General features: G+C 37.7%; 1 protein-coding gene across 1 annotated transcript in view; it reads left to right on the top strand.

Moving 5' to 3' along the window:
• Positions 1-23024, top strand: part of LOC124720378 (histone-lysine N-methyltransferase eggless-like) — a 414374-nt gene that overhangs the window by 305514 nt on the left and 85836 nt on the right. The window contains exons 13-15 of the mRNA XM_047245705.1: positions 6645-6826; positions 7060-7153; positions 13773-13894. Coding sequence (XP_047101661.1) covers positions 6645-6826; positions 7060-7153; positions 13773-13894 — 398 coding nt within the window. The remainder of the gene's footprint in view (positions 1-6644; positions 6827-7059; positions 7154-13772; positions 13895-23024) is intronic.

The following is a 23024-nucleotide window of genomic DNA, read 5'->3' as shown; positions in this document are numbered from 1 at the left end:
GCCTTACCGCATATGACAGCATCATCAACAAACAAGTGCAGATTGCAGTCCACCCTGTCCACCAAAGCATTTGTGTGTATAGAGAACTATAGCAGTCCTATCACACTTGCCTGGGGCCCTCCTGATGATGCCATTGTCTCTGATGAGCACTTACCATCAAGGACAATTTACTGGGTTCTGTTACTTAAGAAGTCTTCGAGCCAGTCACATATCTGTGAACTTACTCCTCCTCCATCCTTCCTTAATCCGATCTTGTGCTCTGTCTCTAATGGCCTGTTGTTGATGGGATGTTAAACACTAATCTCCTCCTCCTCCTCCCTCTTTTGAGTGCTATGCATAGCATGTTCATACAACCATGGGAAAGGAGCTGTCAGAAAAGTCAATCTTTGGGGTGATGATCCTACCACACATCACAGTCACATCTTTGGTCTTGGTGAACCTTCTGAGACCCATTCTGCACCTTGTCATTTTGTGGTAGGTTTGTATTGATAGCACCAAGTCTTGTTACCTGCTAGGATTTTTTCCAGAAAAGAATTTCCCATATTTTTAATTTCAATCAAGTTGCAGCAGAAGTCCATGCACCATTTTTGTTCAGAAGACAGGATGTGCAAGACAAATCATGCATACACTCTGCTGTTCTTCAAAACATTCTGGAAAATTTCTTGACCACTTTATTTAGAAATGCTCAGTTCATTGTTCCATTGTGGCTTGTGACACAACATTGCTGACACAGTAAAGCCACACATCCACTACTTAACACTATTTACTCACAACTGACTGATCCAATGCACATTTGTGTTTTATGGTTATTAGTTCAAACTGGCACTGTAGTTTCTGCACAGATGTTGCATATATGTGAGGCATCGAGTCATTCTTGGAACTTTTGCATGGACGGTGTACAAGTAACGGTCAACAAGCTGCATCCAGTTACCTATTTTTTTTATTTTTTATTGTTTTAATCCACACTTGTACCTTTATTTTTAAAGTAATGTATAATCTTCCTTTTCTAAACTTCCAGCTAACGCTTTGTGCTGTTGACACTGTCTCTTGCTATATACATAAGTCATAACTTCCAACACTTATTATTATTATTATTATTGTTATTGTTATTATTATTATTAATATTTATTTTTGTTACAGGTACATATGTTCCAAAATTGTAGTGAGGGTTGAGAACATTGTAGTTTTTGAAATAAACTTTTTTTTTAAATGCTTGAGTACATATTACACTAATGTTTTATAATATGAAGGGTACTAAGCATGATTAGAATGAGGAGATTGTAGGAAGGGCCGGCTGATGTGGCCATGCAGCTCTAGGCGCTTCAGTCTGGAACCGCGTGACCGCTACAGTCGCAGGTTCGAATCCTGCCTCGGGCATGGATGTGTGTGATGTCCTTAGGTTAGTTAGGTTTAAGTAGTTCTAAGTTCTAGGGGACTGATGACCTCAGATGTTAAGTCCCATAGTGCTCAGAGCCATTTGAACCATTTTTTGATTGTAGGAAGCATCTAATTACATTGTTTAACTGTGGTGAACATAGTACCATACATCATAATATGGAAGAGCATTGTTATTCACAAATAAGTAACAGATCCTTTGCCTTGTGACACTTCCACCTCAGTGGAAAGCAATATACTGTGGCTCTTTTTTGACTTGATACAGTAAAAACATCACAGTTGTAATACTGTCATTGTAGGTTGAGGCACAGCTCAAATCTGCAGATTAATCAGATACTACAAATGCTTCAACCTAGCACAGAACAGTTTTATCATTTTTAAAATGTTCAAAAAGGAAGGCAGGCTCATTTGATTCAATGCATGCTTCAGTCTAGCATGAACTATTTTATGGTTTTTTAAGTATGTTGTACATGCAAAATTGTAAGATAATCTGGAGATGCTCCACGAAGGCAGAACTTGTTAATAAAATAATAAACTGTTACCAAGACTTTTTTTAATTCAGATGGTGAGAACTGTTTCAGAATATGACAAAATCTTTGATGTCATAAATTCTGATTGGTTAAGCAGAAGAAAGTGCATAAAATTATGAAATCGATGGACTAAATAAACCATGGCCAATGAAAAGTAAGGAAATGGCTAATTTTATCACTTGACCCCATGCCAATTCTGAATGCAAGACTGCCAAAGAGATTTGGGGTAAGCTATATAAGATTTATGATGTTCACTCAGCTAAAAGCACCTACATGCGTAGACAAAGATTTGATAACATTCTGTGAGAAGTATCGGGTTCTATATACAAGACCATCAAGCCACATTTGGTAAAGTGCTAACTCAACTTTCTGTGTTAGAAAAGCTGATCAGTGATGGTGACCTTTGTGCACAATTTTGTAAACACTGCCCAAAGACTGTGATTACATTTATATTGTGGTGTGTGATTTATGTGCTGAAGGGAAAATGTGGAATGAGTTACGAAAACAGTGTTTCAATTATGTCAAAAATGGTTAACAAACAGCAACAAAAACACAATTGAACTTCATCTGAATGAATGTAAACAGAAAATGCCTGTTATCAAAGAAAGTAGGTTACTTATCAAAACATTGTCAAATGAGTTTGGTTTGTTTTAAGTATAAGAAGGGTCATTAATCAAATGAGTGTTCTAGTAGAGCTGAATGAAAGGACTTTGCTATGTTATCAACTACTGCAAAGTTCAAGAAGTTGTAGCCACACAGATACTCTAGAAATTGAGAAAAAGTTTTAATCGTGAGATCCAATAATTTTCCTGTGGATGTAAATAAACTGGTTTGTGATGAGTGGTTCATTGACAGTGGTGTGTCACATCACAAAACAAATCATTAAGATTGCTACACTACATATCAACCATTTGGAATGTCAAGAGAATGGATGGTGCCAAAAAGTGGTGTACAAATTGAAGCATTTGGTATGGGTTGAATTGACACAGAAGTATTCAGTGGTCAGAAATATAAAGTGTGATATTTTGAAGATGTTTGTTTTGCCCAAATGAATCCTGAAACTTATTTTCTGTTAAGAATGCTGAACAAAAAGGAATAAGTTAAATAATTGAAAATGATGGTAAGTCATGGGTATTTTTCAAAAAAAATATTGCAATTGCTATTGCTGCATCCAGTGGCAGTCATCAAGGGAAGTCTTGTGTTGTTGCTGAAACTGCAAATACCTAACAGGAAGGACATGACAAAATGGGTCATCAAAATAAATGGTATATGGATCAGTTTCTGAAGGATCGTGGTATGAAGGTGATGGTTGATAGCAACTTTTGTGAGGGGTACCTCTGTGGTAAACATCATTGGCTGGCATTAGGTATAAGAGTGCAGAAACCTAGTAAAGCTAGAGAATTAGTTTATGCAGCTGTTTCCAGACCAATGGTACTTTGGGTTTTTTATCAATGATTTTCCCTGTTTCTGGGAAAGTACCATTTGCAACACAACAATGGAATTAATGAAAAGTAATCACTGTTTATTAAAATGATAAAGACTCAAGTTGAAATTATTGTGAAATAATTGTGTATAGACTGGAAAATCATTAATTTCTCATGTGTTTGAATTAATTGAATTTAGATTTTTTGGTGCTAATCAGAAGAAAATACATCACTGTACATTGGGAGAAAATAACTGCCCAAATAGGCCTAACAGTGGTGCATAACTCAGTTACAGTGCATACCTATCTGTTAAAACTGTGTCTTCAATGTCTATCCACACATACCAGACCTCTTAAAATTATCTGCCCTTCTAATGCATCACAACACTGGGAGAGGTTGGTACACTGGTAAATGAAGAGCAAATGAATCTGGTAAAATCTTAATGTATTGCTGAGTCCCTGTGCCCTTCAAGTTAGTAGATGTATATTTATTACATCAGTTGTGCAAAATTACAGGTATGTTCATCAGAACTCATGGAGGTCACATGACCATACCGTCTTCAATCAACAGTGCACTGCTGCTCTGAGTGAAACAGTTATGCATGTATGAATTTACAATCATACCCTGCCACAACCCTGCTGTACTGTGTGGCATATGATTTATGCTCTCTGCCTAATGGGACTCGAGACAATAATTTAGGATCTGCTGGCAATAACTAACACACAATCATCCAAGACACACAACAATAATCTGAACCCGCTATTGGGACCAAGAATAATCAGCTACAGAATAGTCACCACACTGATGCAGTAAGCAACTAGAGGGGCCACATCTTCCCACATATCAACATGAGATGTAGTTACGGCATATTGCACAGCCTAACCTTTCTCCATTAACTACTATTGTCTAAGTCTCTGTAGATTGTCACAAATCAAAATATACTTAAACAACACCAATGAAATTCTTTGCCTTTGATTAAATGTTGTTAACTCAACACAACCAGAAACAAAGCTTATTCTGTCATAGAGATCGCGGTGCCATTTGTCACACATCTCACATCCAGCATGTTCTCTCAAGCAATGGCAGGCCACCCCCACTGTGCTAACATTTTCATTCTGCAATCCACTTTAAGTCAATAATGTTTCTCATAACATAGTGGACTAACCCAATGACTTCAGTGGGGACACACTCAGAATAATACATGATAAAGTTTCTCCTACCTCCAAACTACGACAATGTGTAATTTTATGATGGACTATTTTTCCTTTCCCATTTGCACTGCCTTGGACAATTCTGGCAGATCATAGCTAAGGGGATGTCCATGCCTGCAAACTAAAGGGTATCGTTTTATTTTTTGCCTTGCTTATTTTTTTATGCCAAACTTCCACACCTTCTGACATCAGACTCCAAACACCCACCATGCCGAATTGCATTTTTTGTGCATGCCTATGCTCTCCTGCATGACAGTGGCTTCTTGTGACTGCTACCACTTACCAAGAATTTGGATTATAAAGCTTGATCAAAAGTCAAGTATCTTGTGAATCCAAACTTGAATCATATGATTTTCACCAGGTTTACTTTAATAAAAATTGACATCCATATACATAGCTTTCCACCTGCTTCCTTCTTGTAGTCATTGTTTTAATCCACCACTTTATGAGCTCTGAGAGGAGTGTGTGCAGTGAGATGACATGTCTCAAGATGCTGCCAATGAGTTCCATAATGAAAATGTATGTTAGTTTGCTGACTCAGTTGGACTGAAACACCCAATTACTGCACCAATACTTCTCAGCAGACTGGAGCTACTGAGCAGGAATCTTACATGAGATAGCACATTATCAACTCTGCTCTGCTGAATACCTACCAAAAGCACTGTGGGGTGAGCTATTTTAATTAAAGTATACACTCTGAATCACACTGGTCCCATGAAACTTAAATGTAAAACTTCAATTGAAATATTTTTCAAGGAAGGAGGTCATTTTATAATTCTGTGATATTTAAAATGGAATGCTATGCTTGGATTCCTACATGAGAATGGAAGAAGTCGACTGAACATGAAAATGTCGATTTTGGAGAGGATAGTCAGTGGAACTGTATGAACTAAAATGTAACCATGAGTGACAAAAGGGTTAGCAACCATTGGTATGAAACTGAGAGAAAGGTTGGGAGACCTTACAGTAAGAAACAAGGGCAAAGAAAGCTGAAATTTACATGAACAGTGAAATTTGAAGAAACCATCACATTACTGTGAAGCCTGGTGAGCAAGAATGATGCTTATTTATGAAACATTAAAGAATTGTAAAGGATCAGTGCAGACAGAAAATTCTGAATAATGATAGAAAGCAATGGAGAAATGCTCTGAAGAAAAAGAAAACATGGAAACTAAGTTACAAAACTAAAACAAAAAAGGTGATTAAAGATTGATGGGCTTTTGCCACAAAATTAAATGGTTCTGTATAAGGCTTGGTTGGTAGCAAAAGGATATACCCATCATTTTCGAATATATCATGTTCACACATTTAGGTCTGCAGCAAGCTCGAGGTGATGAGGGCCATGTTGAATGTTGCTATTCAACATGACGGATGTATATGGAAAATTGATGTAAGGTCAGCCTTTGTTAGTGGTATTTTTAAGGATGTAATCTGCATGTATCAGAAGATTTTAATGTTAATACAAGATGTGTATGTAAATTACTCCAGAATCTGTATGGTTTAAAGCAAGTGTCAAAATACTGGGTGAATGGCTTGTTTAGTTTCTTACTGAATGGAATTTATGGAATACCTGTTCAGACCCAGTGACATTCTAGTCAAGCATCGTGGAGATCCAGTTATGTGGACAAGCCAATTAAACGTCTTTCTTTAATGGAGGCATAGTATATGGCTTCAAATGTAGCTTTCAAATCTTTTGTGTAGATGCAAAGATACGGATGACAAAGGAACTTGGTACTATGTCGATTTCATTCTATATATAATACATTATGGGAGAGTGTGAAAGTACAGTATTTTTAATGGTGTTTTATATTTATAGGTGTATTAATTAGCTTTGAAGGGTGTAATTTGTCTTTTAGAAGCTTCTTTAGTTGAGTTCAGTAGTGGTATTTGTTGTACTTTGATGGTTTTGACATATTCTTCCACTATTATCACACTTTTTTCATGTTTCAAATAAATGTTTTACTGTAAAATAGCATTTGTTGTTTTATCAACAAATTTTAATATGAATGTGCTGCTTTAAATGTGAATAAATCGTAATATTTTATGCTTTATATTTTCATGAATGTGTATTTTAAAAATTTCAGGGAGTTGGTACAATGCAAAAGTTTTAGCAGTAAATGCCTCTCTTGCTCAAATGTCTTTCCCACCTAGTGGGAAACATGTAGAATGGATCTACAGGGGATCTGCCCGCTTTTATCCACTTTTTGAGGCACATAATAGGACTTCTAAAGAGCAGTTTGCACGCTCAAAATTGTTTACAAGAAAGGTAATAAGTGTATTCTTCCTACTTCTGTTTATCTTTCAGATCCTAAATATTGTAAATATGCTAAATTTGAGGTGTTACAGTCATGGTAGTAATACAGAAGCTGATTAATTGTATGTTGCCATATGTAGCAATTAATTATTCTCAAGCTTAAACTTATAAGGTGTTCGTAAGAGAAAGAAGCTATGTATTATTAATCATCCTTTGATCATTTTCTGCAATATTTTTTTGTTTAGCGAGGTGATCCATATATTCAGTACACCCTGGAAGAGGAAGAACAATTGGACAGAGAGATAAAAGGTATATCTAACCTTTTTGATACACCCGAAAGTAAGAAAATGTCAGTATACTACTCACTTCATTAAGTTTACTCCATTATATTTATGTTATTTGGTGGCATATTCCTTTCTACAGTTGTCACATTATTATCAACTTTAGCATAACAGTGTCTGATGGAAACAAAACACTAATGTGTGTGCAGTTCTGGACAAATTTCTGAGATTGTTGCTATATCACGGGTGAATGCAGCCTTGGCTACGTATGGGAAGGAAAGATGAGCATACTTAAGTTAAATGTGGGGTTATAAAATGCTCTTAAAATGGTACAATTTGCAAAGCTAAGTGACCATACGTACTTTTTCATGAAGTTATACAATGAGCACTATGGGAATATTATTTACCATCTGTTGTGCAAACCAGTATGTGAAGTGAATGGCTGTAGTAATTTCATGGTCATGACCATTAACAACTAGCAAAATATTGTCCCATATTGTCAACAAGCAGATCACGGTTACTGCTTCTGTTATGCTCTCACTTCCACTGTGCAGCAGCAGATAATTTGGCCGAGATACAAAATACAGCTTGCTTTTGCATATTTATGTTGATATAAAATACAGTAACAGAGTGGTTATTCTTTGAATATCTTTTGAAAGTAGCCTACATCGTCTGGTATACAAATTTGAAAAAATTCACACTACTAGCATTTTAAGCTCTTTGTCTACATATCTAATATAGGTGTTAAAGTAAACCTGATCCAGCCATCTTCATTCATCTACCTGCAAGATGTTTCTTTGTTTTTGAGGAGTGTTCATCAGCACCCCTGTATTAATTGGTAACATTACTTAGAGAATTTTTCACCCAACACTCATAAACTTGCAACATAGCCAAGCCCTTTGGGATATCTAATAGCTTGCTCTCCCTCCCATTCGCATTTACCTGATTTTTAAAATGTATGGAGGTAATCATCCTGGTTTTCATGCTTATGTGGACTTTAGGTTTCTGTGTAAAACGGGTGTACACTTGCAATCTTCTGCATACGCCCAGGATCACAACCAAGTCCATGGCCTGCTGCAGTCTGTCTCACACTCTTCTGATCACTGTTGACACTCATTTGAATCAGTCTGCCCCTTGCTGAACCTTTCCTTTATCAATACATACTGAACAGAAAAATCCAAGGAAGCTTTCCAACTTATAATGTTCCATTCTTATGACAAATTTAAGTTGTGACTATCACCTATAAACAAGGACTGAATCATAACTTTCACTGAAACTGAAACTGAGCCAGTGGGACTCTCTTTCACCTTGTAGGAAAGCTGTTGTGTCCTCTGTAAAGAGGGGGCAAGTACAAAAGGGCAAGGGTCAATTGACTGTCAACAGTTAAAATTTACTCTGAGCAATGGTACCACTTCGGGAAACGGCAGCAAGTGCTCTCAGTGAGTATGCCTGGAGGCCTCTTTCAGCTTGTTGAAAAGGCTATTCTGGCAGCCATTGAGGGAACAGGGTGCAAAAAATTGCAGTGTGTGGTGCGTGCAGGAACAAACAATGTCTGTCAACTGGGCTCCAAGATCACATTTGGATCATTCCAGTGACTGGCAGAGAAGGTTGTGAGTTTCAATGAGACTCACAATTTCCAGCATTGTCCCCAGAATCAGTTGTGGCCCCCAGGTTCTGAGTCAAGTGGAAGGACTGGACCAGAGACTTTGTGTTCTGTGACAAGCTAGGCTGAGATTTCGTGGGCTTGCACCATAGAGTTGAGAACTGTATGAGGACTGTAGGGCCTCTCTAAATGAGTCAGGTATGCACTACAATTCAGAGGCTGTTACCCAATAGCTGACTGTGTGTGGGCTGCACACAAGGATTTTTTAGGTTAGGCAGCTGTCCATCCAGTCCAGGTAACAAAGCCATAGGAGACCTAGTGGCATTACTGCAAGATCCATACAAATACCCCCACCCTCACTTAGACAACAGTATTAAAATCCTAATAGTTAACTGCTGATGCATTTGCAGCAAAGTACCAGAGTTGAAAGCTGCATACAAGATAAGACATTACAAGATTGTAAGAGTTTCCAGGGGCAGATGTGGACTCTGACCACAATCTATTGTTTATGAACTGTAGATTAAAACTGAAGAAACTGCAAAAAGGAGGGGATCTAAGAAGACAGGACCAGGATAAACTGAAAGAACCAGAGGTATAGAGGGTTTCAGAAAGAGCATTAGGGAACAATTGACAAGAATAAGTAAAGAAATACAGTAGAAGAGGAATGTGTAGCTTTGAGAGATGAAATCGTGAAGGCAGCAGAGGATCAAGTAGGTAAAAAGATGAGGGCTAGTAGAAATCCTTGGGTAACAGAAGAGATATTGAATTTAACTGATGAAAGGAGAAAATATAAAAATGCAGTAAATGAAGCTGGTGAGAGGGAATGCAAATGTCTCAAAAATGAGATCAACAGGAAGTGCAAAATGACTAAGCAGTGATGGAAAGTGTCTTGAAAGGAGGATATAAGATGAACATCAACAAAAGCAAAATGAGGATAATGAAATGAAGTCAAATTAAATCAGGTGATGCTGAAGGAATTAATTAGGAAATGAGACACTTAAAGTAGCAAATGAGTTTTGCTATTTGGGAAGCAAAACAACTGAAGATGGTCAAAGTAGAGAGGATATAAAATGTAGACTGGCAATGGTAAGGAAAGCGTTTCTGAAGAAGAAACGTTTGTTAACATCTAGTATAGATTTAAGTGTCAGGAAATCTTTTCTGAAAGTATTTGTATGGAGTGTAGCCATGTATGCAAGTGAAACATGGATGTTAAATAGTTTAGACAAGAAGAGAATAGAAGCTTTCAATATGTGGTGTTACAGAAGAATGCTGAAGATTAGATGAGTAGATCGTGTAACTAATGAGGAAGTACTAAACAGAATTGGGGAGAAGAGAAATTTGTGGCACAACTTGACTAGGAGAAGGGATCAGTTGGTAGGACATGTTCTGAGGCATCAAGGGATCACTGATTCAGTATTGGAGAGCAGTGTGGGGGGTAAAAATTGTAGAGGGAGACCAAGAGATAAATACGCTAAGAAAATTCAGAAGGATGTAGTTTGCAGTAGGTACTGGGAGGTGAAGAAGCTTGCATAGAATAGAGTAGCAGGGAGAGCTGCATCAACCCAGTCTGTGGACTGAAGACCACAACAACAAAAAGGTTGTTGGAGGCAATACTAGGTTGATCATGAGACTCACCTCCTGATGTAACCAAAAACTTTAGGGAAAACCTGAGTTCAGTAATGTGTAAGTTCCCCCTCATACTGTAATTGCCTTCTCTGTAAACTATTTAGAACAGATTCAGAACTCTGCTCATGAGGGGAAATATATTACATCTAATGGCAACATATTTACCTGATTTCTTTGAGGAGTCCACATCAAAACTGGGACAGTGACCACAAGGCAGTTGTGGCAACACTGTTTATCAAAGTACCAGAACAACTAAAACAAGTAGGAAGATTTGTTTGTTTACTAAACTAGATAAAAGAACAGCAGTGTCATATCTCAGTGAGGGAATAGAAACTTTTACCACAGGACAGAATCATGTGCAGGAACTATGGCTCAAGTTGACCCTGCTTTGGATAGGTATGTACCCAGTAGAACAGTTCATGATGGGAGGGACTATAGGGTACAGCCACTATGAAGAAACTTGTAAAAAAAATAAAAAACAGAGACTACTGCATTATAAGTGTAAAACAAAGCATAGGACTACGGATAGAGGCCTGTTGAATGAAACATGTTTGGCTGACAAGAGAACAATGTGTGAAGCCTTCAATAACTACCATAGCAGAATATACTGTCAGATAATCTTTCACAAATCCACAAAAAAATCTGGTCATATGTGAAGGCTGTTAGTGGCACTAAAGTTAGCATCCAGCCACTTGTGGATGAGATGGGAACTGAAATTGAGGGTAGCAAAACAAAACCAGAAATATTAAACTATGCTGTCAAATGTTCCTCTCATGGCATTGAGAAACAGCTGAAATCATTAAAACTGAACAAAGCTCCAGGGTACAATGGACTCCCTGTCAGATTATACACTGAATTAGTGACCGAGTTATCCCCTCTTTTAACTGCAATCTGTTGTGGATCCATCGAACAAAAACCCGTGCCTAGCACTTGAAAGAGATTCATATCTGTCCACAAGAAGTGTAGTAGAAATGATCCACAAAATTGCTACCCAATATCCTTGACATAAATTTGTTCTAGAATCTTAACATATTCTGAGTTCAAATATAATCAAGTGACCAGATCTCCTCCATGCCAAACAACATAGATTCTGGAAACACTGATCATGTCCTTTTCTCACATGACATACTGAAAACTGTGGATCAAGACAGTCTTGAAATCCAAAAAGTATCCAGCTCATTATCATATTTACATCTAGTATCAGAAATATAATCGTATGATTTATAAGTAAAATTTTTGTTCGGAGTGAGGTTTTTCTGAGAGGGCAGATGCAGCAACTCATCTCGAATGGAGAGTCATCTACAGATGTAGAAGTAACACTGGATGTTGGGATCCTAGCTGTTTATGTTGTGTATTAATGAACTTCCAGACAATATTAATAGTAACCTCATTTTTTTTTTTGCAGATGGTGCAGTTATCTGCGATGAAATACTGTCTGAAAGAAGCTGCGTAAATGTTCCATCAGATCTTGATAAGATTTGAAAGTGGTGCAAAGATAAATACCCTAAAAATTCTGGTCTTACGTAAAAGCTGTTAGTGCTTTAAATGTACACAAATGTGATATTGTGTTCTTCACTAAAAGGAAAAAATGTAGTATCCTATGGCTGTCATATCAATGAGTCATAGTTGGAATTAGCCAGCTCATGCAACTGCCTGTAACGCTTAGGAGGGATATGAAATGAAATGGTCACATAGGGTCAGTCCTGGGTAAAGCAAGTGACTGAATTCAGTTTAATGGTTGAATACTGGGGAAATGCAGTCAGCCTACAGAGGAGATTGTTTACAAATCACTCGTGTGACCTGTCCTAGAATATTTATCAAGTGTGTGGTACCTGTACCAGATAGGACTAACTGGGATATTGAACTGTACAGAGAAGGCCAGCATGAATGATCATAGGTTCATTTGATCCATGGGAGAAAGTGACAGGAATGCTGAAGAAATTGAACTGACAGATTCTTGAAGACAGACATAAACTGTCCTAAGAAAACCCACTTACAGAGTTTCAAGAACTGGCTTGAAATTATTACTCTAGGAATATGCTGCAATCCCACATGTATTACTCCCACACGGATTATGAGAACAAGATTAGATTAATTACAGCATGCATCGAGGGATTTAAACAACTGCTCTCCCTGTGCTCCATATGTGGATGGAACAGGAAAAAACCATAATAACTAGTAGAACGTGATGTACTCTCTGCCATGTACTTCATGGTAGTTTGTACAGTGTAGATATAGATGTAGATAAAAGAATGTTTACACATTTTCAAACTTCTTCTTCCCATTGAAAATCTTATTCAGGAATTTTGCAACTATTGATACAAATGTAATTTTTATTAATTGTTTATATCTCCACTATTTGCATTTGTAATGAACCAAGCAACACACTTTCAGGCATCTTAACTTATTCAGCATTTCAAACTTAAATGATATCTCCAAATTTTTTATGCTACTTTACTTCATGCTTATGTCCATTTCTTTGAGGTTATTCGTGCATGTGTTATCTGTTAACTGGAGTTTTTGGAGCTAAAATCATTTTTGTGTGTGTGTACTATCTTAATGATTGCCTTTCCGATGCCAAATTCATTTCATACATGTGTAGATAATTACTGAGGATTTTAGTTTCGTACATATCAATGCTTTGATTATCGTAAATTGTCACCTTAAATGGTACACTATGATTCCTGTAACACTTGGAATAGCTTTCTACCATACACCCTGACTTGAAAGTCCTTCCACTGCTCAATGACTAGTTTGTTCATAACACTTCTAAAAATATTGTATGTGTACTCACCAATCACCAAATCACCGAGGCTCCTGTAAGAATTGTGAGATTCTCTTAAGTGTGGATAATATCTGTCAGCTCAACTTTGAACTCTGTCAGGTGTTTTCTATGAAGAAGCCTCTGGAACCAGTGTGCCTGTTTCTTGAATTGTTGCATGTGAAAACCATCCTCCTAAACACTGGTGCTTTGGAATGACACACACCAGGACTGGTTACAACACAATCTTTGCATACTTGCCTTGCCTCTGTGCTGCCATAGCTGTATTCAGCAAAACCAGAGGAAAGCATATGTAATACTTTTAGCTGGTTTTCTACCAGCCTGTAAACAAAAGCAAATTCCCAGAAATGCTGTTGGACACAGACTTTCCATGTCACTATAAAAGCAGTACAAGCAAGCAAAAAAACTTGGGTGTTATTTTTCTTGCTTGAAAGTGTAGTTCTGCCAGCAGCTTGTGCAGCAGTGTAGACAGGTAGGCAGATGACAGATAAAGAGACAGATAACTCACAGAATACTCTGTTGAGAGGAGAGGCTCTTCTCTGCTCGTTAGTAGCGTAATGCTAACACTGTGACAAGAAATAATATAAGCATTAATGAAAATGAAATTTGAACATTTAGTAACTTCCTTCCATCTGAATATGATCTGTTTCTTAAAATTATTTACAGAACACGTACCAGCCATAGAGAAATTTGAGCCAGTGCATCATTACTCAGCTCGAATGAGCACATCATCTCAGCTAAAAGCCTGGTATCCACATTTACCATCTGCAGTAAAAGCTCCTAAAAGGGTGAGTATGGTATCTCTTTGCACACTAGTGTAATGAATGATACTCCAGTTGTTACACTGTAATTAAATTATAGTGCTTTAAAATTTACTTTACTGTCACAGTAGTGTGAATTACAAATGTGCAGTATATTATTAAGAACCCTATAAAAATTGCAAAGTTTTGGATTACTTTGCTTCTTAATCTCTCAATACTGATTTTATTAAACCCTTCCCACTCTCATTGGATGAAACTGAAAGTTGTCTTTTTGTAATTTCTTGTGCATATGCTTGATACTATCTGAGACGTAGCTTTTTATGTCTTTCTTAATTTTTAGTGTATGATAAGTAATATAAGGCAGACCTAAAATCTGATATTGTTAGTATGATTCTACATTTGAAAATAATAATTTAGTTAAGTTAGGGGCAAATGAAAATTATTGTATTTAGTAATAACAGGAATAAACTTTGAGATTATTCAACAGTTAATCATAACTGTTGATACTGTTTGTTTGTTTTTTCATGTGTGCATATATATATATATATATACACAATTATATAATATAATATAATAATAAAAAGGCAGAGGGTATAATATAATATAATTATATAATATATATATAAAATATGATATAATATAATATAATATAATATAATATAATTATATAATGAATGTGTGTGTGTGTGTGTGTGTGTGTGTGTGTGTGTGTGTGTGTGTGTGTGTGTGTGTGTGTGGGCGCGCGCCCACATACATGCACTTTCTGGGCCAGTTTTATTCTTACATGTAACATGAAGATTAAACAGTAATCAAGCAGTGATTGAGCAGCACTGCCGCGTGCTGGTACTAGTCAGCATGAGCCAGAGCAATGCTGTCACTCCTGGAGTGCTTGTTACTCTTTGTGTTTTACTGTCCCTGTTAATGTATACCAGTAAAATAATATCACATTAGACTTCCAGCCATGGACAGTGTTTCAGAAATATGATGCACTGCCACACTTTGGTTTATTTGTTTGCCAGTTGTCAGGTGAAACTTTCCCACACAGATTGATCAATAGAGGCAGTCCAACATTTTGGACAACACATTCACCTGTATGCAGAGTTATATTAAGGATAAATTGTTCAGTTCACCAGTTTCTAGTGAGCCAGCTCTTGCAGCTTGAATAGGAGAGGCTGTGGAGGAAGTGACAGAGGAGAGATTGGCAAAGACATTGAGAGAAATTGAGTATTGCTTGGACATTCGATGGACATCAAATTGATCTCATGTGGAAGTGCATCCATAAAAACTTTATGGGTTAAGATACCATTTGCAACAAACCATGCAGCTGAAATTGGCATAGATCCTTAAAAATAAATTTTTGTAATAAAGGAAAGTGTCGGTAATTAGACCAAGAAATCTTGTTACATCCCATGGGTGAATGTCTGTTGATTTTGGTGAAACTATATTTCCAATTATGTTTCTTTGACCATTGCAGACTGAACATCCTGTTGAATGACTTACTGAGATTTACTTCTTGTGTGTTACAAACAGACATGTGTCTCCACCGATGCTTAAAAGAGGCTTATGGAATAAATACCAAGGGAATGTGAAATGTGTGATGTTTCCTCTTCATATATGTTAATAAAGTAATTTATTAACTTACAAACCCAAGACATCAGTATCACTGAACCCTTTTGGAAATGTAAAAATACATCACAAAATTTCCTACTGTCTTATTGCCTGTATGGGATCTATTGTGGCATTAAAATCACACATTATTACAACATTATCTTTTTCTTTAGTCAGTTTTGATGGTTCTTTAGTATACATAGCCTCAATTTCATCCAAGTTTTGAGACAATGTTGGGAAATATGTCTGAATTATTACCAAGTCCACAGATGTACTATTTTTTCTACCATAATTAATTGTTTGCTGACATAGTAAGTTCTGCAATTTTCTTCTTACTGCAACTGCCACTGCATGCTTTCCTCTCTCCTCACCACCACTACAATTACTCTAAACTCAGTGCTGTAGAAATCCCCATTTCCTTCCCATCATTTCTCAAGTAGACCTTATATATCTATCTCATTCTTTCTCATCTGGTCTTTTCTTCATGCAGTTTGGTCACTTTCAATAGCATTCATACATTCCACATTCTAAATCTACATCCACATCCACATAGATACTCCACAAGTCACTGTGGCAGAGGGTACCCTGCACCACTACTAGTCATTTGGTTTCATGTTCCACTTGTAAATAGAGCAAGGGAAAAATGACTGTCTTATGCCTCCACATAAGCTCTAATTTCTCGTACAGTATTTTATCTCCATGGTACTTACATGAAATGTACATTGGCAGCTGTGGAATTGTTCAAGAGGCAGTTTCAAATGCTGGTTCTCTAAATTTTCTGAATATTTTTTCTCAAAAATAACATTGCTTTCCCCTCCAGGAACTCCCACTTGAGTTCCCAAAGCATTTCTGTAACAGTTAACATGTTGTTCAAACCTGCTGGTAGCAAATCTAGCAGGCCACGCCTGAATTGCTTTGATGTCTTCCATCAACCGAACTAGTACAGATCCCAAACACTTGAGCAGTACTCAACAATATGCCACAGCAGCATCCTGTGTGTGGTCTTCTTTACAAGTCAATCTCTCTTTCCTAATGTTCTCCCAATAAACTGAAGTTGACCATTCACCTTCCCTACCACGGTTCTCACATGCTTGCTCCATTTCATATTGCTTTGCAACATTATACCCAGATATTTAAATGACTTGACTGTGTCAAGCAGGACACTAGTAATAGTCTACCACAACACTACAGGTTTGTTTGTCCTACTCATCAGCATTAAACTACATTTTTCCACATTTGGAGCTAGCTGCCATGTTCCCATCTTCATCATGGTTTGAGGCAGATTTCCCTTGATAATTACCTGAGAGGCTCCTCCTACCTCTCCTGCCAGATCTTGGCTCCCAAAATCAATGATCAGTAGTTAATTTCTCATTAACGTCAACTTTCATTTGTAAAGTAGCCTGTTTATATGCTAGGTATCTTATTGCCATTAAAATATTATTCCACTGCTTGTCATTCACAGCGCACTCCCCAAAACTTTGAACAATCAAGCACAAACTTAAATTTCAGCTCAAATGATTTGTTGTTCACCTTGTGTTAACACAAAATTATGCACCACAAATAGCAGCAACAACACAGACTTCGTAAAAGCATTAATTTTCGAGTGTATGTGCCATGTTCGCATCACAACATTTCCACGCTCTGTGAGACCATGAATGACTACTCACAACAGTGCATTTGCACTGAAGGCATGCAGAGTTAAATACACTCAAAAACTTATTGATCACAAAGATATTATAAACCCACACAAAAAACATGAGATATTAACATTACATATAAAAATTCGTATTGGGAGCAGTCACTTGCAATGTCCCCACTTACTATTACTTAGGACTATTACAAATAGGAGACTGTAGAAGTCAGCACAAAGAAAACTATCACATATCAATGAAATAAGAAAACTTAAGAATCCACATAGTACATGTCTGGGCCTGAAATGAGATATGTGCGTGAGCCAAGTCGACAAAAGATCTCACCTTGCACCCACCATCTGCTGCCACAAAAAACCCTGAAAAACACAATATTGTGGCACGAAGTGATACTCCAGTACCGGATGCTGAGGAGGGTGGAGCAGTGTCTGATGGTGTCAGCCATGAAGCAATCCTGCTGACGATGGTCCATCTCATGGATGCAAGTGATAGGAGATGAGAAACAGTTCAATGCTGGATCCTTGGTGTGTGCTGTGCAAAGTTTGGCCATCTACTTCTTGAAGGTTTTGACAAAACATTTAATTTGCCATTGGATTGTAGATGTAACGGTGCACTACTTAGATGCTGTAAGCCATTGCATTCAAGAATGTTTCAAATTCATTTGACATGAACTGAGTGCTGTTGTCCAACACTGTGACTTCAGGCAAACCTTCAAGGCCAAAAATAGAGGACAACACCTGAACCGTGCTACGTGATGTAGAGTTCATTGGCACAGCAAAAGGAAACTTGCTATAAGAGTCTTACCACAATCAACCAACGAGTGTTCCAAAAATGTCCCACAGAGTCTATGTGAACACGTTACCATGGTGATTGTGACTTAAGCCAAGCAGAGAATTTTTGTGGCAGAGCGGACTGATTTTCTGCACATGCGTGACACTGTGACATCATCTGTTCTATTTGGGTGTCCATACCGTACCAAGTACAGTGTCGATGCACTAGCTGTTTCATACGAACAATCCCGCTGTGTCATTGGTGAAGTAACTGCAACACTTATTTTTGCAAAGCTTTGGGGATCAACACATATGACTGTCCAGTGTCATATTGAACAAAAATCACACTTGCAGGCCAAGATGTATGAATGTATTTTAGCAAAATGTTCAAATCTAAATCAGCTTCTGTGGCCTCTGCACTTTTCCTATAGTTCAGAGGAAAGGATTGAAGCAATTCAGAATCCAGGGCATCAATGTGACAACAAGATGTAGCACAAGTATCAAAGACTATATCAGGGCCAATCCGAAGACATGAAAGTACATCTCCATTACGATGTTGAGCTGTCGGACAATACTCAAATCTCATACTGGTATTGAGACAACAACAAAGCCCGTCTTTGCAATTTTTGGACTGTTCAAACAGGGACCGGCTTCAATGGGTGAAAAAAGGACTGCAATGATCTGTTAGTAAGTAGAATTTTCTGCTGTACAAATAGTGGTGGAATTTGATGACACCATACACAATAGCCAATGCTGCCTTCTGTGTTTGTGAATAGTTACTCTGAGCTTTGGACAAGACATTTGATGCAAGAGCAATAAGGCTGTCTTTATCACCAGATCTGTGCAAAAGCATTGCACTGATTCCATAAGAGGAAGTCTCAGCTTGCAACACTACGGTTTTGTCAGGATCAAAGTGAACCAAACATAGAGCAATGCATCTTTAAGTTTTTGGAAAGCTACTTGGCACTCATCTGTCCAAACAAAGGGGATATTCTTGTGACACAAGCCGCCCAATGGAGCTGCAATTTGTGCAGCATTCGGTGTGAACCGGATATAATAGTTCATTTTTCCTAAGACTGACTGCAATTCTGTAACATTGCTAGAAACTGGCAGGGCATGTATGGTTGACAAATTTGACTGAAGAGGATGTACATCTTGTCTGCTTCTGACATGACCAAGATACTGCAACTCGGGTTTAGAAAAATCACATATGTGTTACGATCCAGCATTGTAACAGGGGCACCGGTGTCCAACTGAAATTTCATACATTTTCCAGTAATATTCATCTGAAAAAATGTTTGTTAGACTGGCGTAGCACTGAAGAAACTGTTTGCTTGCTAGTTTTGCTAATGCCTGCAGCAGGCTTTGAACACTCTGCATTGATTGCATGGGCCTTGTGACTAGATTTTTGTGCGTGGGCAGAATTCTTATGTTTGTTGTGTTGGAAACATACGGATTGGATGTGACCTTTCTTGTCACAAGCGTAACACTGTGCTCTTCTGGACAGGCAGTCTTCACATTTGTGCCATGAATAGCACCTGGGGCATGACTTAATTGTATTCACTGATGTAGCCACCTGTTCAGAGAACTGTTTATGCAGCTGCCTACTGAGCCGCTCATGAGCAAGGGACGACTCAACGTGAGAAATTGGTGGCTGCTCAAATTTATTGGCTGCTATGGCACTGAATCATACTGATCTAGAATTTTCACTATGTGCTGAAATGATGGACCTGACAGTTTCAAAATCTATTCTCCAAGTGTGATATCAATTACATTGTACATGGTCACATCTCTCAACATAACATCTGAATATAAAGCACCACAAGCACATTTGAATTTGCATTTGCGCATCATACCCTACAAATCTGTTACCCACTCACAATAAGTTTGTTCTGACCTTTTCTTGTAATGAAAGAAATGGTACCTAGCTGGTCATAATAGTTAGTTAGAGAACTAATAACTTGATCATATGAAAGTTCACTCAGAGTGGTGTTAGGGAACAACTTCAGAATGAGGTGAAAAACTGCACTTTCTACCATTAACAAAAAGTAATGTTGTCTCACGGTACCTGATACTTGGTGAGCAATGATGTGAGCTTTATACTGTTGCAACCACTCAAGCCATTCCTCTTCTTTTTCATTACACTAGCAAAAAGGTGATATGGCACTCGGAGCTACAGCTGTTGCATGTTGGGCTGCGTTAGTTGTTTGGTTCGCCAATAATTGCTGGACCGTATTTAGAAGAGTTCCAATCTGCTGCATCTGAAACTGAAGCATCTGTGTTAACTGTGTTGCATCTGTCACTTGCCACTCAGGTGCCTGAGCAAGGTTGGGAGAGGTGGAAGAGGCTAATGCAATAAACAGAAAATGCAAGCAATAAAAAGAAGCACACAAGCAAAGGAAATTTCTGCAATCCTCACCTAAAAACACTAAATAGAAAAAACACAATAAAATACTATTAAAACATTTAAACACACCCATGCAAAGAAACGACAAGGCAGAATTAATCCACAAGGGAAAAAAAAAAAAAAAAGAAAAATCCCACAACGAAACAAAATCTTTGGCAGCTGGTTCTGGTAACAGGTTGTCACTATGGTATTTATTCACCTCATGATGTTATTTGTCCATCCTCGGCATCGATCTTTTGTGTCTACAAAGCCTGTGTACTCCGTTCACTACACAAAAAATCAAACAACTTGTATTAATGAGTTTTATTACAATTAATCAAAAACAATACTTAACTTTGGCGGCTACACAGATGTGCCACAAGCAGAGGTTGACATATGAAATAATCAGTCTTTGTAGTGACTCCTGATCACTAACTGAGAAAAGTCTGTTCATAATAGCCATTGAAGTGGCTAATCTAGAAACTGCTATCTAAGTGACTGTCGTCGATGGTGATATTGAAGTGGATAATATTGAAGCTGCTATCGAACTGGGCTGTCACCAGTTGGTTGCAGTGCTTATGTCCTCTTGAAATAGTGGCCATTGCTGTCACGTTGTCCTGGAAGAGAGGTCGGTCAGTGTGCGATTGGCTGACTTCTTCTCACAGCCCTCTCTGCTTTGTTGTTCATGACTGGCGTGCCAATGCTTGACTTTATGCCATAACATTCAGTTGTCTCCACAAATTGCAGGGAGATTCTCTTAGTGTTAACAGCGTGACTGGCTCACCCATGATTTTTGTAAGTGGTCGGCCACTCACATTTCCCTTTACTTTTCTTTTAGCTCTTCTGTGATTTTTCATCTGTTTTAATACCAGACATAGTACCTTTCACCCTTCTCCATTGTATTAAGAGGTGTGAAATATAGCGATTGTGTGTATCAAAGTGGATGGAGTGGGACTGAGTGCATGACTGTGCTTCTATAGGTTTCCTTCTTACTGTGTGACAAAAATTTTAGATGTTTTATCCACATTCATTTCTTTTAATATATGGAAGGGTGCTGATAACCTCAACATTGAGAGCCTGTAATTTACACACACACACACACACACACACACACACACACACACACACACACACACACCTGATAAAACCTTATAGCCTAAACCTAAGTGCATTGAACTATGTCTACTGAGATCCGCACCCTCTCTCATGGGCAATAAAACATCATCACATGATGCCAATAAATGATGTCAAATTAAGTGTCTGAAATATTCTATGAAATCTCATTCTGCCTCAGCACGTGCTTCACCCAGTGTGTTCACATACACTCCAAGACAAAAAGAAATACCATGAAGGAATTATGTGAATGGGATGATAATCAGTAGACTCTGTTGATCCATTATGGACATGGGAGAGCAGCTGGTCAAATATATTAACAGTGAAATTCGCCAAAGAGCTGTGCCACCGAGATGTTATTTTATATTATTTTATTTTCACTACCAGTTTTGGCAGTTCATTATGCCATCTTCAGATCCTATATGCACCTTTCAAAAATAATCAATATTGACATATGTTTCTGGATGTCATGAATTCATAGATCAAGTGGTTCCTTCAAAGACTTTACTGCAACTGTCAAGCCTTTTAAGGAAGCACTTGAACTATGAATTCACGACATCCAGAAACACATGGCCCCAGTATGTCAATATCAATTATATTTGTGAGGTGCATATGGGGCCTGAAGATGCCATAATGAGTTACCAAAACTGGTAGTGAAAATAAAATAAAATAAAATCTCAACTGCACAGCTGTTTGGCGAATTTCATCATTAAATTAAAAAAGTAATCAGTAGGTGTGCATACATGTACAGGCAAACAAAGGATTACAATTTCAGAAAATTGGATTAATTATTTTATAGAAAGAGCTTCACAAACTGAGCAGTCAATAATGTTTTGGTCTACCTCTGGCCTTTGTGCATTTAGTCATCTGGCTTGGCATTGATTGATAGAGTTGTTACAAGTCCTCCTGAGGGATGTCGTTTCAAATTTTGTACAACTGGTGTGTTAGATCATCAGAATACCTAGCTGGTTGGAGGTCCCTGCCCATAATGTTCAAAATTTTCTCAATTGTTGAGAGATCTGATGATGGTGCTGGCCAATGTTAGGGTTTGGCAGGCATGAAGATAAGCAGTAGAAACCCTCACCGTGTATCAGTGGGCGTTATCTTACTGAAATGTAAGCCCAGGGTGGCTTGCCATGAAGGGTTTAGAATATTGTTGATGTACCACTATGCTGTAGGGGTACCACAGACAACAACCAAAGAGGTCCTGCTATGAAAATAAATAGCCCCTCACATCATCACTCCTGGTTATTGGACCATATGGTGGCCAATAGTATGGTTGGTATCCCATTACCTTGGCAGCCAGAGACAGTGGTTGTGTGTGTGTGTGTGTGTGTGTGTGTGTGTAATTGGAAGAAGGCCGTTTTGGTTGAAAGCTTACTTGTTTGATAGTCTTTTTGTCGTGCCTGTCTGCAACTCAATATCACCACTATATGGTGAGTAATAATATATCCTTTTCATAATATTGTCAAAACAAAATGTTATATGTTTTTAAATCATAAAAGAAATAAATTATTGACTTGAGAATGTAGAGTTGTAATAATGCCAACTTACTTACTATTGTAGTAACTTTTTTTATTCCTCTTTCAAGGAAATTTTTTTCTGAAGACTTGTTTTTGTAATAATAAAAC

Source organism: Schistocerca piceifrons, chromosome 11 (genome assembly GCF_021461385.2).
Source record: "Schistocerca piceifrons isolate TAMUIC-IGC-003096 chromosome 11, iqSchPice1.1, whole genome shotgun sequence".
Taxonomy (NCBI): domain Eukaryota; kingdom Metazoa; phylum Arthropoda; class Insecta; order Orthoptera; family Acrididae; genus Schistocerca; species Schistocerca piceifrons.
The sequence above is the reverse complement of the archived record's forward strand: the minus strand, read 5'-3'. Positions and strand labels throughout refer to the sequence as shown.